Source organism: Athene cunicularia, assembly GCF_003259725.1.
Source record: "Athene cunicularia isolate RWA chromosome 2 unlocalized genomic scaffold, athCun1 chr2_part1, whole genome shotgun sequence".
Lineage (NCBI taxonomy): Eukaryota > Metazoa > Chordata > Aves > Strigiformes > Strigidae > Athene > Athene cunicularia.
The window spans coordinates 794,795-817,750 of record NW_020799095.1 but is presented as its reverse complement, the minus strand read 5'-3'; the positions used below and the strand labels follow the sequence as shown (position 1 = coordinate 817,750).

The window sequence follows — 22,956 nt, the reverse complement described above, 5'->3', positions numbered from 1 at the left end:
CACACCTTGTGGCAGTTAGACAACTTCTAGTAGATGAACAACTTGTTTGAAGTGGCTCAGACGTTTCCATGTCATCGCACAGGCAGCTGTGTGCACATACTCTTTTCCCCAGCATTACTGTATTGCAGAGCAAACAGCGTTGCTGTACGTTCAATGCCTCGTAAAGATCTGTTCTGCACGTTTACAGTCACTTTGGAGGTGTTCTTTTGGCTAGCAAATCTGAGCTCTAACTGCGCAGCTTATACTCTGGTAGAATTCCACTTTTAAATGAGGATTGATGATGTACACGGTCCCTCAACAGTGCTTTGCCCAGAAGATGTTTTGTAGAGACCTGGACTAAGATGAAGAGCCCATTCCTCAACTGCCAACACCAACTGCAATAAAGCAAATACAGCTCAGTCCTCTCAAGCTGAAAAGCTGGATGAAGTTCCCAAGGAGAAAACATAATTGATACTAAGCTATTTTTTTTTTCTCCCTTTGTCATTAAGATGGAAAGCCTGTGGAGCTGGATCCCCATCACATTATAATAGAAGACCCTGATGGTTCCTGCACACTGATCTTGGACAACCTAACAGGCGTTGACTCAGGACAGTACATGTGCTTTGCTTCCAGTCCTGCTGGAAATGCCAGTACCTTAGGAAAGATCCTTGTTCAAGGTAAAGTTCTGCACAGATGCATTGTTTTAAAGCGGTCTGCTACGTAATACTTAAACATGAACATTAAGACATTCCAGTATTTCTGTATAACATCTACTGGATAATACTTTTAAAAAAATTCTTTGATGTACAGGTACAGTCAATTGTTCTTAGGTCAGAAAACTTTGTCTTTAGTGTCGTGTGTAGATATCATGAGAATGATCTGGTCAGGAACACATCCTTCATATCTGGTCATGTTTTCTGGTACTAGTGACTTTTATCTTTGCCTTGCAGTGCCACCACGGTTTGTGAACAAGGTTAGAAATGCTTATTTTGTTGAGGGTGAAGATGCTCAGTTTACCTGCACTATTGAAGGAGCACCTAAGCCTCAAATCAGGTCAGTTCTTCAAGTCACACTGGAAGAATTCCCATTTTCCCATTTTTCATGGTCAGAAGAGTCTCCTGCCCTTTCTGTCAAGGTTATGAAACTTTCTTCTGTGTCTTCACTTTAACCCCAATCTAATGCTGGCTCTTCCCAATCCCAACATTTCTGAGATTCTCATCAATTTTTCTAGCTAGATGTGAAAAGAAATACCTACAGATAATCCCTGACAACTTTTTATCATTTCTTTATCCTCCCTACTTTACACATGGACTTTATCAGCAACCAGTCCAGGGTATTCAGACAAAAAACTCACCATATCTTCTCATGAAGGTATCTCATGAAGATCTCAAAACTCGCCATATCTTCTCTTTTCCCTGCACTGACTGATGAGATTTCTTGAGAATAATCTCATAAACCTGTGCAGTTTTAATATCCATGTGTGATCTACCTACCTGTAGACTTATCTCTCAGGATCCAAATGTTTGTCTAATGATTAACTCCCGAGTTGTTTGTCCACTGGTCTGATAGATGGATCAGTGAGCTGGGAACTTCTTGACACTGCATGTTTTTTTCCTGGCTTATACTCAGTGTTTCCACATGCAGATGGTACAAGGATGGTGTATTGTTGAAGGACACAAGTAAATACCAGACTTTCAGTGAACCACGGAGTGGCATAATAGTCCTGGTGGTCAAGAACCCTTCCAATGAAGATATGGGACACTATGAATGTGAGGTAAATTCAGACATCGTTAAAAATCTGACATCTGATATGACATAAGTAGGAGAATTCATTTTACTGGGAGAGATTCATTGCATGAGTTAGTGGCTGAATAATTGCTACCTCCTGTCATATAAAAAAAGTTTATACAAAGTGAAGTTCTCCTGAACTGTATCTGGATTGTGAACATCCAAAATCTTCAGAATATTCTGATCTGAGCATTTGATGGTTCAAATAATAATTGAGTGAGCTTGTTCTGTAGCTTAAATTCAGATCCAAATCTCTAGAGGTACCACTTAAAAAGTTTAGGAGTGTTCTGACATGATGTTTTGTTTCTGGACTGTCTTTAAATTAGAACAGATTCATGCCGCTACAAAAGCCAAAAGAAATAAATTGTCTAAATAGAAGTGTGAACCACTTAAATCCCTGTTTATTTAGCAAGCATACTTGGAAGTATCTAATAAATTAAAATAAATATACTGTAAAATATTTTCTAAAAATTAGTCATAGTCTATACAGTCATTGTGATAAAATAGTAATAGGCAATCAGGGCTTGGCAATAAAAACAGTTGATCTTGGTTTAGAAAATTATCATGGGCCAGCTGACCCATGGTAAATGGCTCAGTCCACAGCAATTTCACTGTTATCCCACAGAAGTATTTATGAAGTTTGATATAATTTAAATACTTCTACTAGAATTTTAGCAAAATCAGATTACCTTGCATTGGCCATTAGCTAAGATCCCAAGGTTCAGTATTCCTTTGGCTGAGTAAGACTCAGTTGATTAACGGATGATAAACAAAAAAACCCTGCTCTTTAATTGCCACCTACATGTCATAGAGAAGGAGTCTGTGCCTGTTGGTAGGCAGAGCTACCTGAGGACCAAGTCACAGGCTGCAGAGCAAACTGCAAATAACTCTAAGTTAACTGTTGTGCTGTTACTTGTTTGTGCAAGTCATTTGTGGTAAAGCATTATCATTAACTCCACCAAGCAGCAGCGTGTTGGTTCAAACTCTAGCTTTGGTTTGGGGCCACACCTTCATCCATTGCTGTTGTCATGTGATTGCAATGAATTTGTAACGTAGTATAGGAAGGTTTTATTCTAAAAAGATACCTTGTGTTTCATTCGGTACTGCATGATTCTCTTTAGCTGATGAACAGATTAGGGTCTGCAAAAAGTGGAGCAGAACTCTACCATCACAGTGCTGCAGCCCTGACCCAGCAGAGGAGAGGAGACCAGGCTATTACCATTGAAGGTATGATCCTTGACCAGCTCTGTAAGTATGTCAGTGCATTACTCTAAAACCACCTCATTGAGGATCAGATATATTTGCCATCTTATCCATGTTGATTTTTGGTGTACACGTACCTGTATGTCTCTCAAGATGTGCATGGGTATACTGCAGCTCAGCTCTATACCCATCACCATCTGTTGATTTCCAAACCTAGCAAATCAACTTCGTCATATAATGCTCATAAATGCATTATATGAAAAAGGAGGAACAAATTAAGGGTATGTTGCACCACCAATAGAGCAAGAAAAATGTTTCTATTCCTGTTCGAATACTTGAAAATGTGTGTCAGCATGGCAGAACATACATACTGCTGAGCAAAAGCAGGGGTCAGTAAATAAAGCTGCAGGCATATTGTGATCGTTTCTGAAATACCACTGAAGACCGTCTGGAATACTGAGAAATCAGAACTGACAGCAGTATATCCTCAGCAATACTAGTGCATCCATTATCCAGGACTGTTCAGGTATTACATACCACGTAGTCATAGAGTCTATTCCTTTTCCTTCTGCATGTTTCACCTGAATTGGTCAGTTGATAGGAACTGATTTTACACCCATCCAACAACACGTTTCTTTCTTAAAACCTTTTGGATGTGACTGCCTAAAGTTACTTTCTTACCAAAGGGATTTCCACAAGCAGCGTGTTAGACGTGCTTGCTATAAGCCCATCCCAACCGAGTTTAAGTCAATGGCTACATCTGCATAAGGAACATTTCCTGGCATAGGAAATCGGTTTTTCATACATCTTAGAAGCGTGCTTGGCTGGCTGAGTATGGGCCAGCCAGCACTGGCTCTTTCAAACAGTTCCCAGCAATGGTTCTGGAGATATTACAGCCAAGGGACCATCTATAACAGATAATAGAGAGTTTATTGCTTTGGAGGGTAAGAGAGAGGACTAGGCTAGGCACAGGCCACTCCATGCCAGCAAACCTTGGTGTGAGAGAGCTATCCCAGATGTGGTTAGTAGAGACATGGCCAACAAAAATGCCAGAGGTTTTCCAACACTTGTAGAACCTTCTTTCCTCATCTTCAGTGTTTTTACATTGTCTTGTGATAATAACAGGTTCAAGTGTGCTTTTGACAGGGGATAATTATTATCAGCATTCACTAAGAGCCATCAAATATGAAGGCATTCTGACTCAAGAAGCTGCTGAGCAGCAAATGACTGGAGTCTAGAGAGATATTCAGGAAAAAATGGTGTTCCACCTGTATTTTTTTCATCATTTTCCATTGGCCCTGTCTGAGACAGGATCCTGGTCTGGAGGGATCTTTGGGCCAGTGCTCTGTAGACACTTATGTCCTCTTACTACATTAAGAGTATTCAGACACAACAGGCTATTCGGATTCATATCCTGATCTATGTACTTGCTTGTCTTGTTTTTCATGCTTGCTTTCCTTGCAGTCCTTTCCCAGAGTACCATCAAATCATTCAAAAGCATTACAGGGAGAACGGTATTAGTGTAGCAACACCATACTTGTTTCAGCAGGATAAACCTTGGAGTACTTGAATGCTTTGTCCTTGCTGTGCCCTAAAGAGAGAAAAATAAGTTGTATGCAGGATGTAGAGGAACACAAACAAATCACTGTTAGGGTGGCATATCTTCGTGAAGTTCCCTTGTACCAAGGCAGAAGATATAAAAGCAAACAAAGGCTGTAGAACAGTGGTAAGAGCATTGTTCAGCTCTTGGGGTTGCAAATGTGTATGTTCAGCCCTGAATTACTCATGTGCTGTTGTTGCCACAGTCCTAAATAAATAAATAAAAAAAATAATTCATGAGCTTGGTTGAAGAAATATAATTGGAGTTTGCCTGGAAGCTTCAGAAATGTTTTGAAATAGTTTTTGACCCGTGATGTGCAATTGCTTGAACTTGGTAATAGGGAAGAAAATAGATCCCTGAGTCACCTCCAGGGAGAAACAGAGGGAGAGCTGCTCCAGGCCAGTGGAGCAAAGAGCAGGCTCATCCGTGGAGCAAGAGGATTGTTCTGAGCTGAACTGCCTCAGGGATACATTTGGCATAATGCACTTGACCGAGGAGGGAATTTGTTGCTTTCTTGAGAATCAACAACCAGCCTTGATCTACCTATGGAAAAATCAGGTTCATCTGGCAAAGGACTGGAGGACAGATGGATCTTGTGAAGGCTTTCTCTTTCCATCCTTACAATCCTTTTCATTTGTAAAAATGTGATTATTTTGTAACTTCACCAAGAGGACAACATTACTGCTGTGTGGTACTGTTACAACAGAAAATAGATACTGTGTCTGTTTCCTAGCTCACCTGCATGGTGGGTCTGTTTTACCTGATTTATCGTTCGTTCTGCGAAATGACTATTGTCAGAGTCTTCTGAGGCACCCAAGGGGCTTTAGTTGCAACTATTTTAGTTTTTATCCTCCTGTCTATCTATACTGTTTGTTTTACTGAACCAAACCAACTGTCACAATTTGGGATGCCATTAGTACAGTGGTTTACGAGCTCTGATCTGCAGTCAGTGATGGTCCATGGTCCACAACCGTGGGTCTCAAAACAAAACTTCTTGTCATTAGGTTTAAATTCACACTATGGGAATTTGCTGATTCAGTGGAAGGACCAAATCTAAAAAGGATGGAAACCACTGGACTAAGGGGTCCCCTTGCAAGCACCCATAGCTTGGGCTGAAGCCTGAAACACTGAGATCTGCCTTCAGCTGCACCTGGTCACTGCACTGAAGTCAATGGAGAGTTGCTCTAAATCCTTTTTCTGTGGATATTGGAAGAATTTTAGACACCTTTAAAAAAAAAGTTTAACCAAAAGAAAATCCTTCTCTTTGACTTCAAGTTGACTGTCTGCTTTGCACCTTGCTGCTGAACCTACACATAGCAGGTCTGGGCTGATGTGCTCTGGCATCCCTTTTTAACATGGTACTATGGCAATTCATTCACCCTGGGCTCACTAGCTTATTTTTTAAGAAAAAGAAAACCTAGTGGTTTTGAAAGGTGATGCAGTCTCACCTGGGCAGACAAGTCCAGGACACAGAATGAGATAATCAGGGTGAAGAAATTGGCTACACAAGTGGAGATAAGCAAAACCATAAAGAAAAACACCCAGTGCAGTTATGGCCGGGCAACAGGAATCTCTCCATAGTCTTGCCTTAGATCTCATGCAGAGCTTTGGGCAGGTTATTTGGTTGCCTTGTTTGGTAATAACCACCTTGCAGGGAAAAGTTAAAAATGGAGGATCTCAGATTGAAGATTGCTTTAAAACAGAGGAGCACTAGATCTTTTAGTGCTACCCTTTTACTGAAGAAATAGGGCATAGGAGTTTGTCCCCCTGACCTTTATAAAGTGCCCTGGTCAGGGTGACAGGATATTTGTTTTGTTATTTTTATTCTTTTGTTATCATTGGTTAGTGTCATTTTTGGGCTGGCCATGTGGTTTTCAGTGCAAATTCAAGAGAACACAATCTGCCTTTACAACTATTTCAGTCGCTGCAGGAGTGGAACCTTTTTTTTTTGTTTTGGTTTGGTTTGGTTTTTGGTTTTTTTTAGAGAGAGAATGCAAAACACTTGCATTTCATTTGCACAGTTTAGGAAACTTTTCTGTCCATGAATTGCTAATTTTAAGCTTAGCTTTAGCAGTTCATGCCTGATTTATGCATCTCCTGTTGCAGATTAATCTCCAAAGCGTAGCAGAAGAGGGGTGAAAGCAGAGCAGAGCTCCTGTGGTTTATGCCAGCAGCATGTACTGTGCAGGAAAAACAGGGTTATGTTTGCGTGAGTGGAGAAAACAAAGTTTGTAATAAAGGCCATAAACCACCTTTCATCCATTCAGAGCAACAAAAACTGACTTACTCTAAATGTTGCATCATTTGTAAGTCAATGGTTTAACGTATTAACCAAAAAGAAGTCTAGTCCTATAGAAGCACTGGCTGATCCTAACGCTTACAGCTTTTAACCTGCTTTTCAGGGGCTCCTGCTTTGCAAAGCTGTTTTCCTAAAATGTTATTGAACAGGTTGAAATGATAAATCTGGTTCTAAAATGGATGCAGAATATTCTCCTCTCGGCAAAGAAAAAAACAAAACAAAACAAAACAAAAAACCCAAATTTTCTCATCCTACTTTCGTGTGGTTCTATATTTCACATAGGATTGCTTAAATCCTCCCTCACACACATTGGACAGCACATATAAAGTTGATCTGTCATGCACTAAATTGCAAGTCATCAGGACCCATGTGCTATATGCCATTTGCAGCTTTCTTATCCTAGGCCTACTGAACTTTGGAATTTGAAATCTGCCACATATAGAAATATTGCAGTTGATGTCATTTGAGAGGACTGCAGGAACAGACATTAATAGAGCAAAATAGACTTCCTCCCAGATATTGGAAGACTTTATTAAATCTTATTTAATTATCACCTAAATACAGATGCTGTTAAAATAACTGTATAAAGCAACAATGTTTAGGTGTAGAATCAAATTAATTAATTCCTATTTACATCAAAACTGATGCTCTTGCTGCTTATGGATTAATCTCATTATATTATTTGATAAGATTTTTCTAAAAGTTAGGTAAAAATTGCACAATATTGATTTAAGGGTTTAAAAATGCAGTGAAGATTTCTAACCTCAGTTCAATCAATTGTTCAAGCACTCACTTTATTTTCTATCATTGTATATTTATCGTTCTGTCACTTAAAAAAGGTTTTGAATTATTAAAAAAAAAAAAATTAACTAAGGATAGGTAAATGGTTATATTATAATGTGTTCAGAGATCAGCATCTGAAAAGAATTTTGCCCTTTACTTACCCAGTAAGTTATAAACTAGTTTCCAAACAGCTTTTGTTTAAACCCACCTAATTCTGTAGTAACTCCTTTGACTCTACTGGAAATTATTCCAGATTTTTACGTGAATAAATGACATAAGGTTCTGCAAAGAAAACACAGAGCTCTAGGTCATGTATTAACAGCAACATTTGCGTAAAATTCTTTTTCATTACGGTGGGATTTGTTGTTTTACAAGAGCCCTTGGAAGTTAAGTTGAAGGAAAATTAGGTTAAACTAGTCCATCTAATATTGTAAACATATTTTTAATTTTCAGTAAATGAAGTTTGGGGACAGTATTGAAAATACACTAATCACAAGTTATTAAATAATACAGACACTACAAGACTGCAAACCAGTTTCTGGAAAAATAACTTTGAGATTAAATTAAGGTTTTTTTAGAAACTTTACCAATTTACCAGTGGAGCTTGCTGTTGTTTTTTTCTACATCTCAAATAGGTTTATCAGTGTGTTCAAAACAGTCTGGTTCAGTGTCTTAAATTTTATTCCAGTAGATAGGATGTGAAGCTGCCAAAAATCTCTATTAGCTATTCAAATGGTATCTTTCTTATTTTTAAAAATGTCAATTTTAAGAAATACTTGCAAAATCATGAAATCATTACTTTTATTTTGATCTTGATATGCATCAACAGCTTCTAGTTTGGGACAAGGGTCAGGAAAAACTGCAAATTACAGCAAATAAGGGATGGAGTAGACATAGCTGTATTACAGGGCTCTCCTGGGTTTCCTAGGGTTTTTTTTTTGATGCTGATTTTCTATATTGATGATAATTACTTTAGTTTTCATTGTTACGAGCTTGGATTTTGCATCTAGTCCACAAAAGCTGGGAAACACTTTTTCTAGTAAATGAAATCACAGTTTAAAGAATGTCAGCTCTCCAGGATTTTACAGATCAAGGCATTTTCAAGTTTCTTACTTCATCACTACCTTATTAGAGGGAAAAAAAAAAAAGGACCTTGTTTTCTAGCTTTGACCTGCCAAACAAAAATGTCAGAATGTCATGGTAAAATAAACAGATTTTACAATACTGTTCTCCACAAAATATTTACTTTCAAAGCTAAATCATTCAGTGTTCAGAGAGCACTCTGAATTCTGATTCTTAGTCAGAAACACTAAAGATGATGCTGGAAATAACCACAGAAAGCATGGATGGGATGGTACAGTTGATTTTTTTTCACTCCAGTTTATTTTGATTAACTGAGCAAAGTTAATTTAATCATTTCAGCTTTTGCCTTTCTTTAACCCCATGCTGTTCATACTGTTTTCTTTGTAGTCACTGAACAAGAGACTAAAGTGCCCAAGAAAACCATCATCATGTAAGTGCTGATTTTTTTTTTTTTTCTTTGGTAACATTTGTGTTTTGCATTGCTGCCTATGCATGATCCAATAACAAGCTTGTATTTATTGGCCATGCAAGTGTTTTCATTCCCATCCCACCAGATCTCATAGTATTCTGTGCTATGCAAAGTGACCACCTGAAAAAAATGGTACCATCCCTTTCAAAAAATAGCAGCACTAGTGTTAGACACAGCCTGGGTCAGTTTTTTTTATGATATTACATGTGAAAATACTCCACTGATTACTGTTGGAGATGCAGAAGAGTTCAAGAAGGTAGAGTCTGACTCTCAGTGTTGAAAAGAAACCACCTTTGAGAACTGGTGACCTGAAAATATGTACAAATGTAACAAATGTCTCATAGCTTACAGTGATTTCTTCTGGCTTTCTATTTTAAATTCTCCAGGAAACGCTTTTATGATGAAGCAGAAGGAAGATGCACTTTTTTATCCACTTCTGTCTCTATATTTCTAATATGAATTTTTGTCCTGATAATGACTTGGTCTTTTTTGATACTTTGAGCCTAGTTTATGTTGGGTGTCTATAACATATAAAATATAATTGCAGCAAAAAGTGGTACTTTCTCAGTTATATGTAGACCAGAAGCTCATCAACCATTAAAATTTTGATGTGTCGTCTTAAGTATAAAAAAATCCCCCATAATAAAATTGTTTCATGTGCTGGAAGGGGGGACATTGCCCTGGGCTAGGCTTTCAGAGCACCTCCAAACTTTTCTAATCATGTCCTAATGGCAGCAGGTGACTATACAATGGATATTTTGGGTCAATGCATTCCCTCAAGAGCTGTACTATTGCTAAAATCAGTCCTTGACTTCGACGTGATGCTAAAGTTGACTTTTACTTTTATTAGATGGCAAGGAGGGTGCGTGAAATGATGACTGAAGTATGGTTAAGAGTTGTTTACATTTCCTCTCTTTTATTATTTTCTATGATGACTATTTCTTATGATCCATGCACTTAGCCCGTTTGGAGTCAGTGGCTTATAAAAAGACATGTCCCCCCTCCTAACAGCTTCTACCTTGAATAGGCAAAAAGCAGACAGGAGAGGCAGGAAGGGGTTCTGCCTTTGCCCCTCTCTTTTGCACATGAGTTCAGTTAATGTCTTCAGTTATTAGACATTTTTACCCTGCAAAGACCAGAAAACAAAGGTGTTTCTCCCTGTACCATCTCCAAGACCGGGATTCAAATATCAGTAGAGTAGCTAAACAAATAAATATCTTTTTGATACCATGTTCAGAAACATCCTGAGAAAGGATGAGCAGGAAGGACTCACTCAGAGCCAGACTATATCTAAAGCTTAATAAATCTCATCTCTCTACATCTCTGTGCTGTAAATCACCTGGATACATGTTTTTATTTGACATCTCTCCTCAGTCAGCTAATAGTCCTCCCTTTCCCTTCATGATTTCAGATCACAAGCAGCAGCATTAATATTGGTTGATTATATAATATTAAACTAATATAAAATATCATCAGTTAATCTGATTTCTAAATTTCTGAGACATAAATTCCGTAGACTTTTGCTTTGGACAGCTCAAGAAGTGATTTCTAGATTAAGTGCTGCAACCCCAAAGGAGGTTGGTACATTTATGAGTGGGATATCAGAACAACAGAAATTCCCTTCCTTTTGCCAGTAAATGGAGTCATAAACTCCTTAGAGTGGACCTCAGCTGGAAGCAGGATAGTGATGGAATAAAATTTAGGAACAACTCTGCAAGGGCATATTCGAGCTCTCCTTAATGCGTAGTGAGATGAGGAACAGAAGCAGATTTGAAACTACTAGCAGAAAATAACAGATAATTTGGAGACAGCATTGAACAATGTCTATATAAACATTTTAAGTTGCAACATCGAGCAAAGTCTAGTGTAAACACACTCATCTTTATCTCTAAACGGTTTAGTTTTGTATAATTCAGAAAGGCACCATGGCCATTATGAAGGTTCTGCACAGACCTTAAAGCTCTATAGCAGCGTCAGAAGGTAGACAAGCCCAACATGGGATGAAGGATCAGGAAAAAGCTGATAAACCTGGGGGCAGGGAAGAGTAAGGCAGTGGAAATGAGCAGTGAGAGAGAGGGTGCTCCAGAGGAAAAGAAATCACACTGTAGCTGATCCAGTCCTGGATTTCACTGCGTCCTGTAAGGGAGAGATTGGTGGGAAGAAATCTGATCTCCATTGAAGGCAATACCAGTCTCCAAAAATGAGACCATTAGATGAGAAAGGCTACAAGATATCCAAGAGGATTATTCTTCCATGATGGTTAGACTAATGCAACAGGAGAAACAGGCTCTCCTTTCACAGGGATTCCTGTGACAGCTGGAGATCAGAGCTGGTGATTTTCAGCCCTGTATGACGGTGACTAGAGGCTGGTGAGGAGAAAGAAATTAAAAAGCTATTGTCTTGATTCATAACCATTCCTCCTCACTTCCTGACATTGTCTTTACCCTTCAGTTAGTTCTCTTTTTAATCCCGTTGCTCAGCACAGAAACAAAAACGGCTTTGCCTGTTAGCTCCACTGAACCAGAGACCTCCACTATGGAGCATCAGCTTCCTTGTGCTTGCAAAGTGAAAACTGTCTTTACCCTCAAGTTTTTCCATGTAAGAAATGTCACTGAAAAATCTGCAGGAAAAGCTGCATGCTAAATATATAAATTAAGAGCACTGAAGTCTGAGTTTAGGTGTTGCTGTCCCCAGATTTTAAAGCTATTTGATCCAATTTAATCTGTAGCTCGTCTAAAGTCGAAATTTGGCCTGGCATGGGAACAGGAGATTATTTTGACACAAGCTGCGTATTTATACAGGGATTCTGAGAAGTCCCAACTACTTTGGATATGTCAAAAAAATCTAAAGTAAGGCCAGCAGAAATATGCTGAGAAATAACAGTCATGCATCCCAGATCAATTTGGTACTCCTATGTAAATCAGCGGTTCTAGGATCAGGCTGTGTCTGCAACAACAGTATTATGAACAGTAAAAATAAATAAATTTTGGCATAGATGACTTCAGCAGGCAATGTTCTAACTTTCTTTTCCTGGTCTCCAGTTGCTTAATGCCCTTTTAATATAACTGCTCTGCATGTGAAAATGCAGATCTTTGTTCTCAAAAGTATCTAATAAAAAAATAGAAATATACTTATTAAAAAGGAAGAAACTGCTGACCCTACTGTAATAAATGGCATTTTGTTGTTGAATTTGATGAAGCCAGAACTTGAGCTAAAGACACTCAGGAAAAGGTTACTCTCCCTGAGTGTTAAAAATCTTTGGGTGAAACTGCTGTATGGGTCCAAAGTAGCATAATAGGTGGTCAACACAAGCACATGAAACAAGCAGCATCCAGAAGAACACTTCTCAGCTGGACATACTTGTGTGTTCGTGCACTCAAGGAGGTTAAAAGAGCTAGGGTCTACCTGTAGGAAATTAAGTGGAGATGGGCATGTGGGTGTGTGCATTGCTTGTGTATCCCTTTCAAAATTACACGCTTCACCAAAAGTTGGAGTGCTCACAAAACTAACCCCACTGTAGCACCTTGACCGACAATGGCATGTGCTGATGGAGTGTGGCTCCCCAAAAAGTCTCGTCTTCCTGCCAACTCCATTCCAACCCTTTCTGTCATCAGAGAGGAAACGATAACCACTGTGGTGAAGAGCCCAAGACAAAGGGGAAGGGTCTCTCCTGCACGTTCTTCTTCAGGTCATTCGCCTTCCCGCTCCCCAAGAGCAGAGCCAACTCCAGAGCCAGTTTATGTTTCAAAGATCAGGCAGCCTGTCCACAGACATGAGCAGGAAGCAACTCCAAAGTCTGCTGTTCCCGTGCTTTTTGTCACAGAACCAGAGGACAGGCAAGGAGCAGCAGCTAGAGATGTCATGATAGAGACCACGGTGGAAGAGAAAAAGCCCAAATGGGTTGAAGTGGAAGAAATAATTGAATTCAAGGTGAAAAAATCACCAAAACCTGCAAGGAAAAGAGGCTCTTCCCCAGCAAAACAAGAAAAAGATGACTCAGGGGTGCTGACATTCACTTTTCCCAGCTCAAGGCCTAGACGCTCCCCAGAAGACGATCCAAACACAAACAACTCCAACAATAAATTGGTGGAACAGTCAAAATCTTTGCCTGATGACAGTCTCTCTGAAGCTGATGTCCAGCCTGTGGTGTATGCAGCCGAGCAGGAAGAACCTCAAGTCAGCAACGAGGACAGAAGCTCCCCGTGTGGGTCCAAACAACTAGAAAATAATTTATTTATGGATTATGGAACCGAAGGGAAGATCTTCCCACAGGAAACAAGTGCTCGCTACAGGTCAGATGGCGCTTCCCCGCTGCTTGCCTGTGGGAGCGAGCCTTTGGTCTTCAGCTTTGAGACAGCTGCTGCAGACCAGCATGAACTTCTGTTCTCAGTAGCGAGTCCAGAGGTTAAGGAAGAGGCAGATGAATTAGATGTGTCTTGGCCTGTTGAAGAGGGAATACCTGAAGTAGTGCAAGATGTTCTTTCAGAAGAAGATAACGTCATTATAGTTGATGAACCAGAGGAGCTACGGACAGATGACATTAGCACCCGGGACCACAAAATCTTAACCCACAATGGCAAAGTATTAACTTTGGAGGATCTTGAAGATTATGTTCCTGAAGAAGGTGAGACCTACGGGTGCGAAGATCAGAACCATACGGCAGAGAAACCCTGCGAGATCTCTGTGCTCCAGACAGAGATTAATGAACCAACTATTGGGAAGCCAGTGTTGCTGAATCTCGTGAGGCCTGTGGTGTCCAAGCCCAGGCAAAGCCTTTTCAGTCAGTTTGAAGAGCACATTCCTGGGGGCGTGTTCATGTCAGCATCAAGAGTAACCGGTGTGCAGTCTGTAGGCCCTTCAAACATCTCTTTCCATGTGAGTGATACCTGCGTGACAATGACACCTGGAGTGCATGGAGCAACGGCAGGAGCTTCTCCTCTTCCCTCCTTCACAGTCAAACCATCTTTCTGCACTGAAGTCCAGCTCTCAGCAGACAACGGACAGTCAAACTTTAAAACAGAAGTTTCCACAAGAACCCTCAGCTATGGGACCGTTGGCGAGCCTGTCACCTTGCACATCAGCACAGAAGACCTCTCCCAAAGCTGAGCGGATGCAAGTATAATTCTCAATGCAAAAGAAAACAGCATTTTAGAGAAAAATAATCAAAATTATTGTAGGTGAGGGGAACTGGTGGCAAAGATTACAAGGTAACATGTACAAGGGAATACCTTTGAGGAAAATATATTTAAATACGTTATGTAGAGCTTTTCCAGTCTTAAAGGGAACATGTCTGTCAGAACAGTTTGTAATTTTAAAAGCTTTGATCGAGGTAAGCATATATCATTCCATAGTGAAGCAGTGATGGTAGGTTTAGGAAAAACCTGATTCTCCTGCCTATGACAGAAATATAAATGAATAAGTGCATTTTTATCCATGAACTTAAAAATTATTTCAAGTGCCAATCTGTATATTGTGGCGTGGCAAGAAGATGAAAACATCTAAACTTTTCAGCATCCTTCAGCAGTCCAGGATAGGACTGTTTCCAGCTAAAGCGATCTCCTGTCACTGTGTGTGCCTGAAGGTCATAAAGTCTCACACTGCTTTGACCTTATTGTACACTTTTAACACCAGTTAGCTCTATAAAAAATTTCTTCATAAACCTTTCGACATGCACAGTCTGGTTCCATCATTTTAAACTTCTGCCATGGAATGAAACATATAGAAAATATTGTATTTACTAGGGATGCAAAGGGCTGCTCAGACCTTTTGGTTGAAATACTAGTTTAACAAAAGTCAATGGTGAAAGTCCCACTGACTTGAGGAAGCAAGGATTTCATTGTTCTCTTCTGCTTTACATGAAAAAAAGACTGTCTTTTAAAAATGACCTCTATTTTCAAGTCCACTTCCTAGTTGTCTAAACACCTAGGTTTTGTTATTCTGCATTCTAGTGCGGTGGATTGATAAACCATATCTTTTAAAATACAGGTTTATTTAACACACACCAAAAGTTTGAAGTGCTGCACAAAATTACTTCTGCGTATATAATCAAATGCTAACACATACAAAAAAAAACCCACAAATGTGGTCTTTATCAGAAAATATTACTGGAAGAATATTTGTTCTCCTGTACATGCCAGTGGTGAGACATTACTGTTAACAGATTGATGGACAGTGTCTCATGGGCTAAGAGCAATTCACCACTGAGCTACAGCAAGGTAGCAGGAACACAAAGACAGTTTAAAAAGTAATAAAGAAGAAAAGAGATCTTCACCATAAATGTCTGGATGAAAAATACAACCGTTAAATGTATTGGGCTGCTTGGAAGCACCACCAGTTACAATTGCATCATATTACTGTAACCGTACATTTTGAGCTGTCCTGTAGAGGTAATGCCTTCTGTTGAGTTTCTCAGGAGTGCTGATAAAGGGGAAGGCTAAGATGCACTGAGCATGGCCCGTTTCTTTTGGCCTTCACCCAAAATGGATGTTGCACAAACCTTCAACAAGTTGCTCAGTCCTGGGAAAAAAATTGAGCTCACAGGCCCAAATACTGGTCCCAGTTGAAGTCAGCTGGAGTTTGTCATTGATCTCAGTAGGACCAAGCACTGGCCCTCTCTACCTGACAAAGATGTGGGGTGAAAAGTCCCAATGTCTTGTCTCGGCTGAGTTGTGTAGAACTCTTACAATAGAAAATGTTTTCATTTAGATGGTGTAGGGAAACCAGAAATGCTCAGACGCAGCTGAATTTCTAACTAGCACGAAGAGAGAGGATTGTGTGAGTTTCTGCCTTGGAAACGTATGTGTGATGTTGTCTCAAGTGTTTCCCAGATAGGTAATATTGTAAAGCTTGTTCTGGAGTCCTCTGGGGAATATTCCTGCTAACAGGGACTGAATATACATAAAAAGGTGCTTGTAGAAAAGAATACATTTTTTTTTTCCTTCTGTGGCTGCACCTTGATCATCTGCTGACTAAAATGAACATAATGATTTCACAGCCTTTTACTTTCAATATTCAAAGAGGATTTTATGTGTAATATCACGTGCACTACCCTCATGATATAGGATGCTTTTCCAGTAATTACATGTGGTGAAAGAAATCAAACCTCTTGTATGTTACTCTCTCATTTTTTATAACATCTTCTTGGTTTATACTGTTTGTTTTATAATTAAAAAATACGATGGCTATATATTAGTGCTTTTTTCATATATTGCACTGTACATTGGAAAGTAACAGACATACAACAGGGAAATAATACTTTCTAAACTAAAAATATTTCTTTTATATTGGGCCTGATTCTCATCTCAGTTATTCCAGCATTAGTCTAGAATAATTCCACAAGAAGGAAGTGGATTTGATTCAGATTTACAAAGATACTTCTGAGAAAAGAATTTGCCCTATGACATTCTTCAAAAATATACTATTTATCCAAAAGATAATAAAGATGTGCAAAGGCAGGTGGAGTTTTCCTCCTGTTCTGGTTGATGCTCAGGTTTTTCTAAAGAAACTAAAAGGTTGCAGTTCGGATGGTTGTAGAAGAAGTAACTATACTTTGATTCATTAGCTCAAAGCAATTAACATCTGTTTACATTTTCTTTTGAAATTTAAGCAAAAAAGAATTGAAATGATTTTTTTTTTTTTAAATCCTATGCAGGACTCTGTTCGAAATGTGAAAGGTTTATGAGAAGTTCATTACATATAGTTTCAAAATATTTTCCTAGAGGTTAAAAAATTATGCTTGGAAGTGATTAAACTATGTAGATAACTAATGAGACGTGTGGGGGTTTATTTCTTGTAGATGAAAACATGCAGCTGTATTAAAAATTTTAATACAAATAATGTTTTACTAAAATTCCTGCAGGTAAATGGGTATTAATAAAGTGGAAACTTCAGTTTGCTTGAGGTACAAAAGAAAAAAAAACAGACACAAAAAAATACAAGATATGCTGTTAGATGCTGAGTTTATATCAATAAATGTCTTGCATCGGCTGTCACTGAACTTGCTGGTCTTCTGTGTTCTTCTCTGTTCCACAGCACTTGATAGTGCATCAGCTGATCCACTTCTATTGACTTCAGCAGGATCTGGGTTGCAGCCCAACAACATTAATGCAGTTGGGCTCTGGCGCCTTTTTTTATGGACAGGTTTGCAAGTGCTGAAGTGAAAGAACCTGTTTTTAGGGAGGACTCACGTCTATGAGTCCGTTTTGAACTATGCTCATCCTCTTGGGTCCTTCTTTGAGACTGAATTGAAACTTCAAAGTATGTGTCACTCCTGTGTTCCTGGTTATGGGCTGAAGGAGAGAAGGGCGGAAAGGTTCATGGTTGAGATTTTAGCATTGGGAAACAAGCTGTCCATCTCAGGTGTGTCATCACTGCAGCATTAGTTAGACATACCTCAGTTAATGTTAAAGTTCCTCGAGTCAGCAGCTTGAATCATAGCATGTAACATCCCTAAAGAGGGAGGAAAGTGGTTGTATTAGCAGTGTGGAGGAGACCTGGGATTATATATAACCTCTATGCATATACCTGTGAATATATTTTCTCATTGAGACATACTAAGAGTGTTTCATGCCTTTCTAACCAGTTCACTTGTTGGAAGCTGGCCAGCATGTAGGACAGCACCAGTTGGCAGCAGTCACAACAGGAACTCCAGAGAATCAAAATATTTATCTAGGAAAACATTTAAAGAACTCCCACCCAGCCCAGTGCTGATGAACACTGATGGGCAGTCTGGGACATTGTGTGAGCAAAACTTGCTTTTTCCATCAACAAACCCAGAACTGAAATATTTCATAACCACTATGGTCACGGGCAGGACATTGAAAATAAAAATCAAGTGAGATGTCTTCAAAAGGGTCTGATCCAAATGTAGCCTTCAGCTTCACCTGCTAAGGTCTATCATGGGAACTTTCTTAAGGATGGGAAAGGAGAAAGATCAAAACAGCTACAGGACACACTTCTGTGTCAATGACATTAAACGATTCAAGGCTGTTTATGCATAAGTGCTCTTATTTTTTTCTTGAACCACATGATGGTTTGAATTTGCACTTTTGGTTGGCAAGCAATCACATCATGAGCATGATGAATTTTCTTAGTCTGAAATGCATTTTGTCTCTTATATGGTTACTTGAGGGTTTTCCTAGATACCATCTGTCCCTTTTTTGTGCCTTCTAAGGCACAAGATTTGTGGAAGAGATATTGGGCAGGAGATTGGATGAGATGAGCTCCTGAGGTCCCATGATCCCATCCTAGCCTAGCTGCTTCTTTCTACCAGTGCTGACTGAGGATGAGATCATAGTAGTTGTCTCCTGGGTGGCCATTCTGCAAAGATGTATGCTTGAAAATCCATTCTTCTGTGTGGAAAGCTTATGTCTTCTCTCTGCCTTCAAAGCCGTGAGTTTCTTGAGGCAGGAGTTATATCTTCCTCTGTCTGCCCTATACACAGCTGCTGTGCATTACTGTTCAGACCAGGTGACTTCGCTTCTAGAGTATCTTGCAAAGGCATAGCCCACTATAAATTTAAAAATCTCAAGTACTTTCTAATGCAAAACCCGGTAAAAATATTCAGATATTTTAAAGTAGGACAAATACATTACTCTAGAGCAAAGAGTAGCTTTTCTGCCATCCTCTCAGACTTACAAGCTCATGAAGCAGAACAGCCCTCCCTTCTTCTCCCTGCCCTTCTCCGGAGTCACTGATGAGGCTACTACCTGCTCACTCCTCCTTCTCTCTGTGAGAATTAACATCCTCCTTGCATGTAGGGTCTGTATCAGTGCAATGTGTCACTGCTGGGTTCATGTCATTGATCTTAATAAAGGTATTTTTGTCAAACCAATCAACGCAGAGTTGAGTTGGGAGACGGATTCTTTGTTCTGTTGTCTGGGGAGAGGTTCGGTGTGTGTGTGTGTAGTGTGGCACAGTGTCCTCAACTTGGTGAGATACATCTTTCTGAAGCATGTTGGTTAACCTTCTTATTCCAAGTCTTAGCTACATTCTTTCTTGCTGGAATAAGTATTTATGTATCAGCTCTCTGCTCTCTCTAGGAGGGGAAAATGATACGATTGCAAATATTTCCATGGGTTGGATGATGCCGCTATTTATTTTTTTTTTACCCTGAAGAGAGAAAAGCTGTTCTTCTTGTCTGTAGGAGTGACTCCTCCCCAGTCAGAGATGGAGACTTCTGTACAGGCCTCGCTTCAGCGTGCAGATAAAGAGATCAAGACAGCTCTAAAGAAACTCATGGACTCAGCATCACTGCTGGTGACTCTTCCTCTGGACAAGCAAGAAGGAGCTGGTGGCCTTGGCCTTGCTGGGTCTGTTCCTTCAGACTACTCAGAAACAGCAGCCGGGCCCTCTGTGTTAGTTCATGAAGCCAGTACCCAAACCCAGGCTACTGGAGGGCATGGTAGGTTTGGCATGAATCTAGATAATGTCCTATAGGTGTCAAAAGAGACAAAAATATTGAACGTGCCAGCAATGATATTTTTTCCCCTCATTGTTCTGTTTCATTGTGTTTTGAGCAGTTGAAGATTAAGAGAGGACATTCAGACTCAAAGCGTGAGGCTGTGGGTTGGGGTTAAGGTGGAGATAAGTTTGAGGCAGATCTTTCTGGAAATAGATGTTTGAAAACTGTGTCGGAGGTAGAGTTCGGTTCATCGCTTGCCCAAAACAGAGGGATGGGGGATATTTTTCCACCTTTGGGCTTTTGACCCTGGACTTGCTTCTAATTTTGGGGGGGAGAAGAGGGAGTGGGATCCCTCCTTTACATTTATAAAAGTAATTTGGTTTCTGATTTGATGGGGTGGGTAAGGGAGGTTGCTTTTCTTGTATTGTTTGACATAAAAAGCTCAAAATATGTTTAACACCCCTGTATCAACTGTCAGAGACTTTCTAGGATGTTGAGTGCATCAGGCTAACCAGCATTTCACTGGTTCTGAAGCCTTGATAGACTCCTTAGTAGTTTCCATGTGATTAAAACCAGTGATATGTGTGACTGTGTCTTGCCAGGAGAACAACTCTTTTGGCTCTGCATTGTTGTTGGTTTTGTTTTGTTTTGTTTTGTTTTGTTTTTTTTTTTTTTTTTTTTTTTTAAAAAAAAAACAAAAACAAAAAACAAAACAAAACAAAACAAAACAAAACAAAACCAACAACAACATGTCTAAGTTGTCTCTGTGTCAGATCAGAGTAACTGTCCTCCACCAGTGTCAATTAAAAGGACAATGTCAAGTAGCCTTCAGCCCTCAAACTCCAGATGCTGTTTTAAAAATACTCTTGTATAAAATTTCATGAGGATAGAACCATTTCATGGAATCAGACCCAAAATAACTGCATTAAATAAAGGACAGGGCTTTAAAGCCTTTTTGACTTTCTAGTAGGGTATCATTTGTGAAAATTATCCTCTGGTTGAAGCAGGATAACTCAAAAATCATAAGTAAAATGTCAACTAGCAGATTATTTCCTTAGTCATAACTACAGAGATAATGGAGTAGTGAATGAGATGGTTTTACAGTCCTTTCATCTGAGAAAACTAGATGTGTTATTAATAGAGGAAGTTTTTTTAATAAGATGAAGACTTGATAACTGTCCCTATGATTACATGCTTTGAATAAGAAGGCGGCAAATATTGCAATAATACTGGCAATAGGAAAGCACAATCCCACCAACCTGGGATCTCTGACCCTGCCAGTAATGCCTTGACTAACTTTGTTTTCCATCCCAATAGGCTGTTTTGTGTGACTTTTAGAAACCGCTGCTGTTTTTCAAAACCAGCCAGCACCAAACATCCCTAGATTGTTCCCCCCAAAACCCCTTCCTACTGGGGAGAAGACTCCTTGATTTAACCTTTCCTCAGATGAAAAAGGAAATGATGATACTCCTATGGAGTAACTCTAATAGTCAATATCAAAAGACAATCAAGTACTTTTGGAATGGAAGATCAAACAAGTTTTTGAAGATATATCTGAAAAAATAATTAATAATAAAAGAAGAACAATACCTGAACTGCCATCAAGCTACACCATCTTTCTGTTTCCTTGTTCCTGTAAGCCCCAGATGCCAAACCTTGTTCTGGTGTAACTTAGAGTTGTATGAGGACATTTTCAAAGAACCCAGGGAGGTGCATTAATGCTGATGCTATAACATCACCAGCTCTTCCATATTAGCTTACCTCCATATTATCTCCATGTTAGTTGTACCTCCAGGCAGGCCTGCCTTGACCACCAGTTTTACATTGATGTAAACTTACTTCACTGATGCTATCCATGATAGCACCAGTGAGTCAAGAACTGTTCTTATAATGAAAAGTAACTGAAGCATTCATGTGTAAGAAGGTAACTTGGGGCATCCCTGGAGGTATTTAAAGACATGTAGACATGGCACTTAGGAACATGGTTCAGTGGTAGACTTTGTAGTGTTAGGTTAATGGTTGGACTCAATGTTCTTAAGGGTCTTTTCCAACCTAAATGATTCTCTGATTTCATCGTAGCCATGAGCTAGAACTCAAACACAGTTAAAGTATCTCCTATAAAGGATGTATTGGACTCATTCCAGTCATTCTATTTCTTCTTGTCCCTACTGACTGCCTGTCCTATATTTGTCTCTGTGTGTTTCTTTACAGAAAAGTTTAGTTCTGCGCAGTCAGCAGTGTGCCACCAGTCAGTCTCTCTGATGTTATTCAAGTCCTTTGCTTCATGTGGTCTTCTCAAAAGGGCCAAATTCCTCTCTTAGCTTCAGTGACTGCACTCAGCTAAGGTCAAACAGACTCAGTTCTGACACAAGGCAGACTAGAGATGACTCCAAAGGTTTGCTCTGGGTTTCAGGTTGCCATCATAGGTGATGAGTCTAACTTGCCCTATTTCTGCTGCCAGAGAAAGCACAAAGGCAGATTCCAGCTGAAGAACCGAGTATGTCAGAGCCCAGCCCTGGTCCTTCTTGTGAAGAAACAGCTGCTGGAGATGAAAGCACTCAGGAGCGCAGTGTTCCTATTACCAGGTAAATATCATCTCAATACACAGATTTTCAAATGTGCCAGACTTTGTGGCAAGAAAAACAAGTCCTCTGTGGTAGAGGAAGCAGGTGGTGACTTGAACTGATTCTTGTTTGGTGCCCGGGAAGCTGATGGAGCAGCTCATCCTGAGTACCATCACACAACACATGCAGGACAACCAGATGCTCAGGCCCAGTCAGCATGGGCTTATGAAAGGCAGGTCCTGCCTGACAAACCTGATCTCCTTCTATGACAAAGTGACCTGCTTATTGGATGAGGGAAAGGCTGTGGATGTAGTTTACCTTGACTTTACCAAGGCCTTTGACACCATTTCCCACAGCATTCTCCTGGTGAAACTGGCTGCTCAAGGTTTGGACAATCACACACTTTGCTGGGTACAAAACTGTCTGGATGGCCGGGCCCAGAGAGTTGTGGTGAACGGAGTTAAATCCAGCTGGTGGCCGGCCACGAGTGGTGTCCCCCAGGGCTCGGTGTTGGGGCCACTCCTGTTTAACATCTTCACTGATGATCTAGACGAGGGGATCGAGTGCCCCCTCAGTCAGTTTGCAGATGACACCCAGCTGGGTGGGAGTGTTGATCAGCTCGAGGGTAGGGAGGCTCTGCAGAGAGACCTGGGCAGGCTGGAGCCATGGGCTGAGCCCAACTGGGGGAGTTTCAATAAGGGCAAATGCCGGGGGCTGCCCTTGGGCCACAACAACCCCCAGCAGTGCTACAGGCTTGGGGAGGAGTGGCTGGAGAGCTGCCAGTCA

The 22,956-nt window shown here is 40.1% G+C and overlaps 1 protein-coding gene across 1 annotated transcript in view; it reads left to right on the top strand.

The window, feature by feature from the left end:
- The window catches only part of OBSCN (obscurin, cytoskeletal calmodulin and titin-interacting RhoGEF), a 184,822-nt gene that overhangs the window by 132,986 nt on the left and 28,880 nt on the right, over positions 1-22,956 (top strand). The window contains exons 88-93 of the mRNA XM_026842630.1: positions 489-656; positions 930-1,032; positions 1,624-1,753; positions 2,889-2,994; positions 19,349-19,606; positions 22,068-22,191. Of these exons, the coding sequence (XP_026698431.1) occupies positions 489-656; positions 930-1,032; positions 1,624-1,753; positions 2,889-2,994; positions 19,349-19,606; positions 22,068-22,191 (889 nt within the window). The remainder of the gene's footprint in view (positions 1-488; positions 657-929; positions 1,033-1,623; positions 1,754-2,888; positions 2,995-19,348; positions 19,607-22,067; positions 22,192-22,956) is intronic.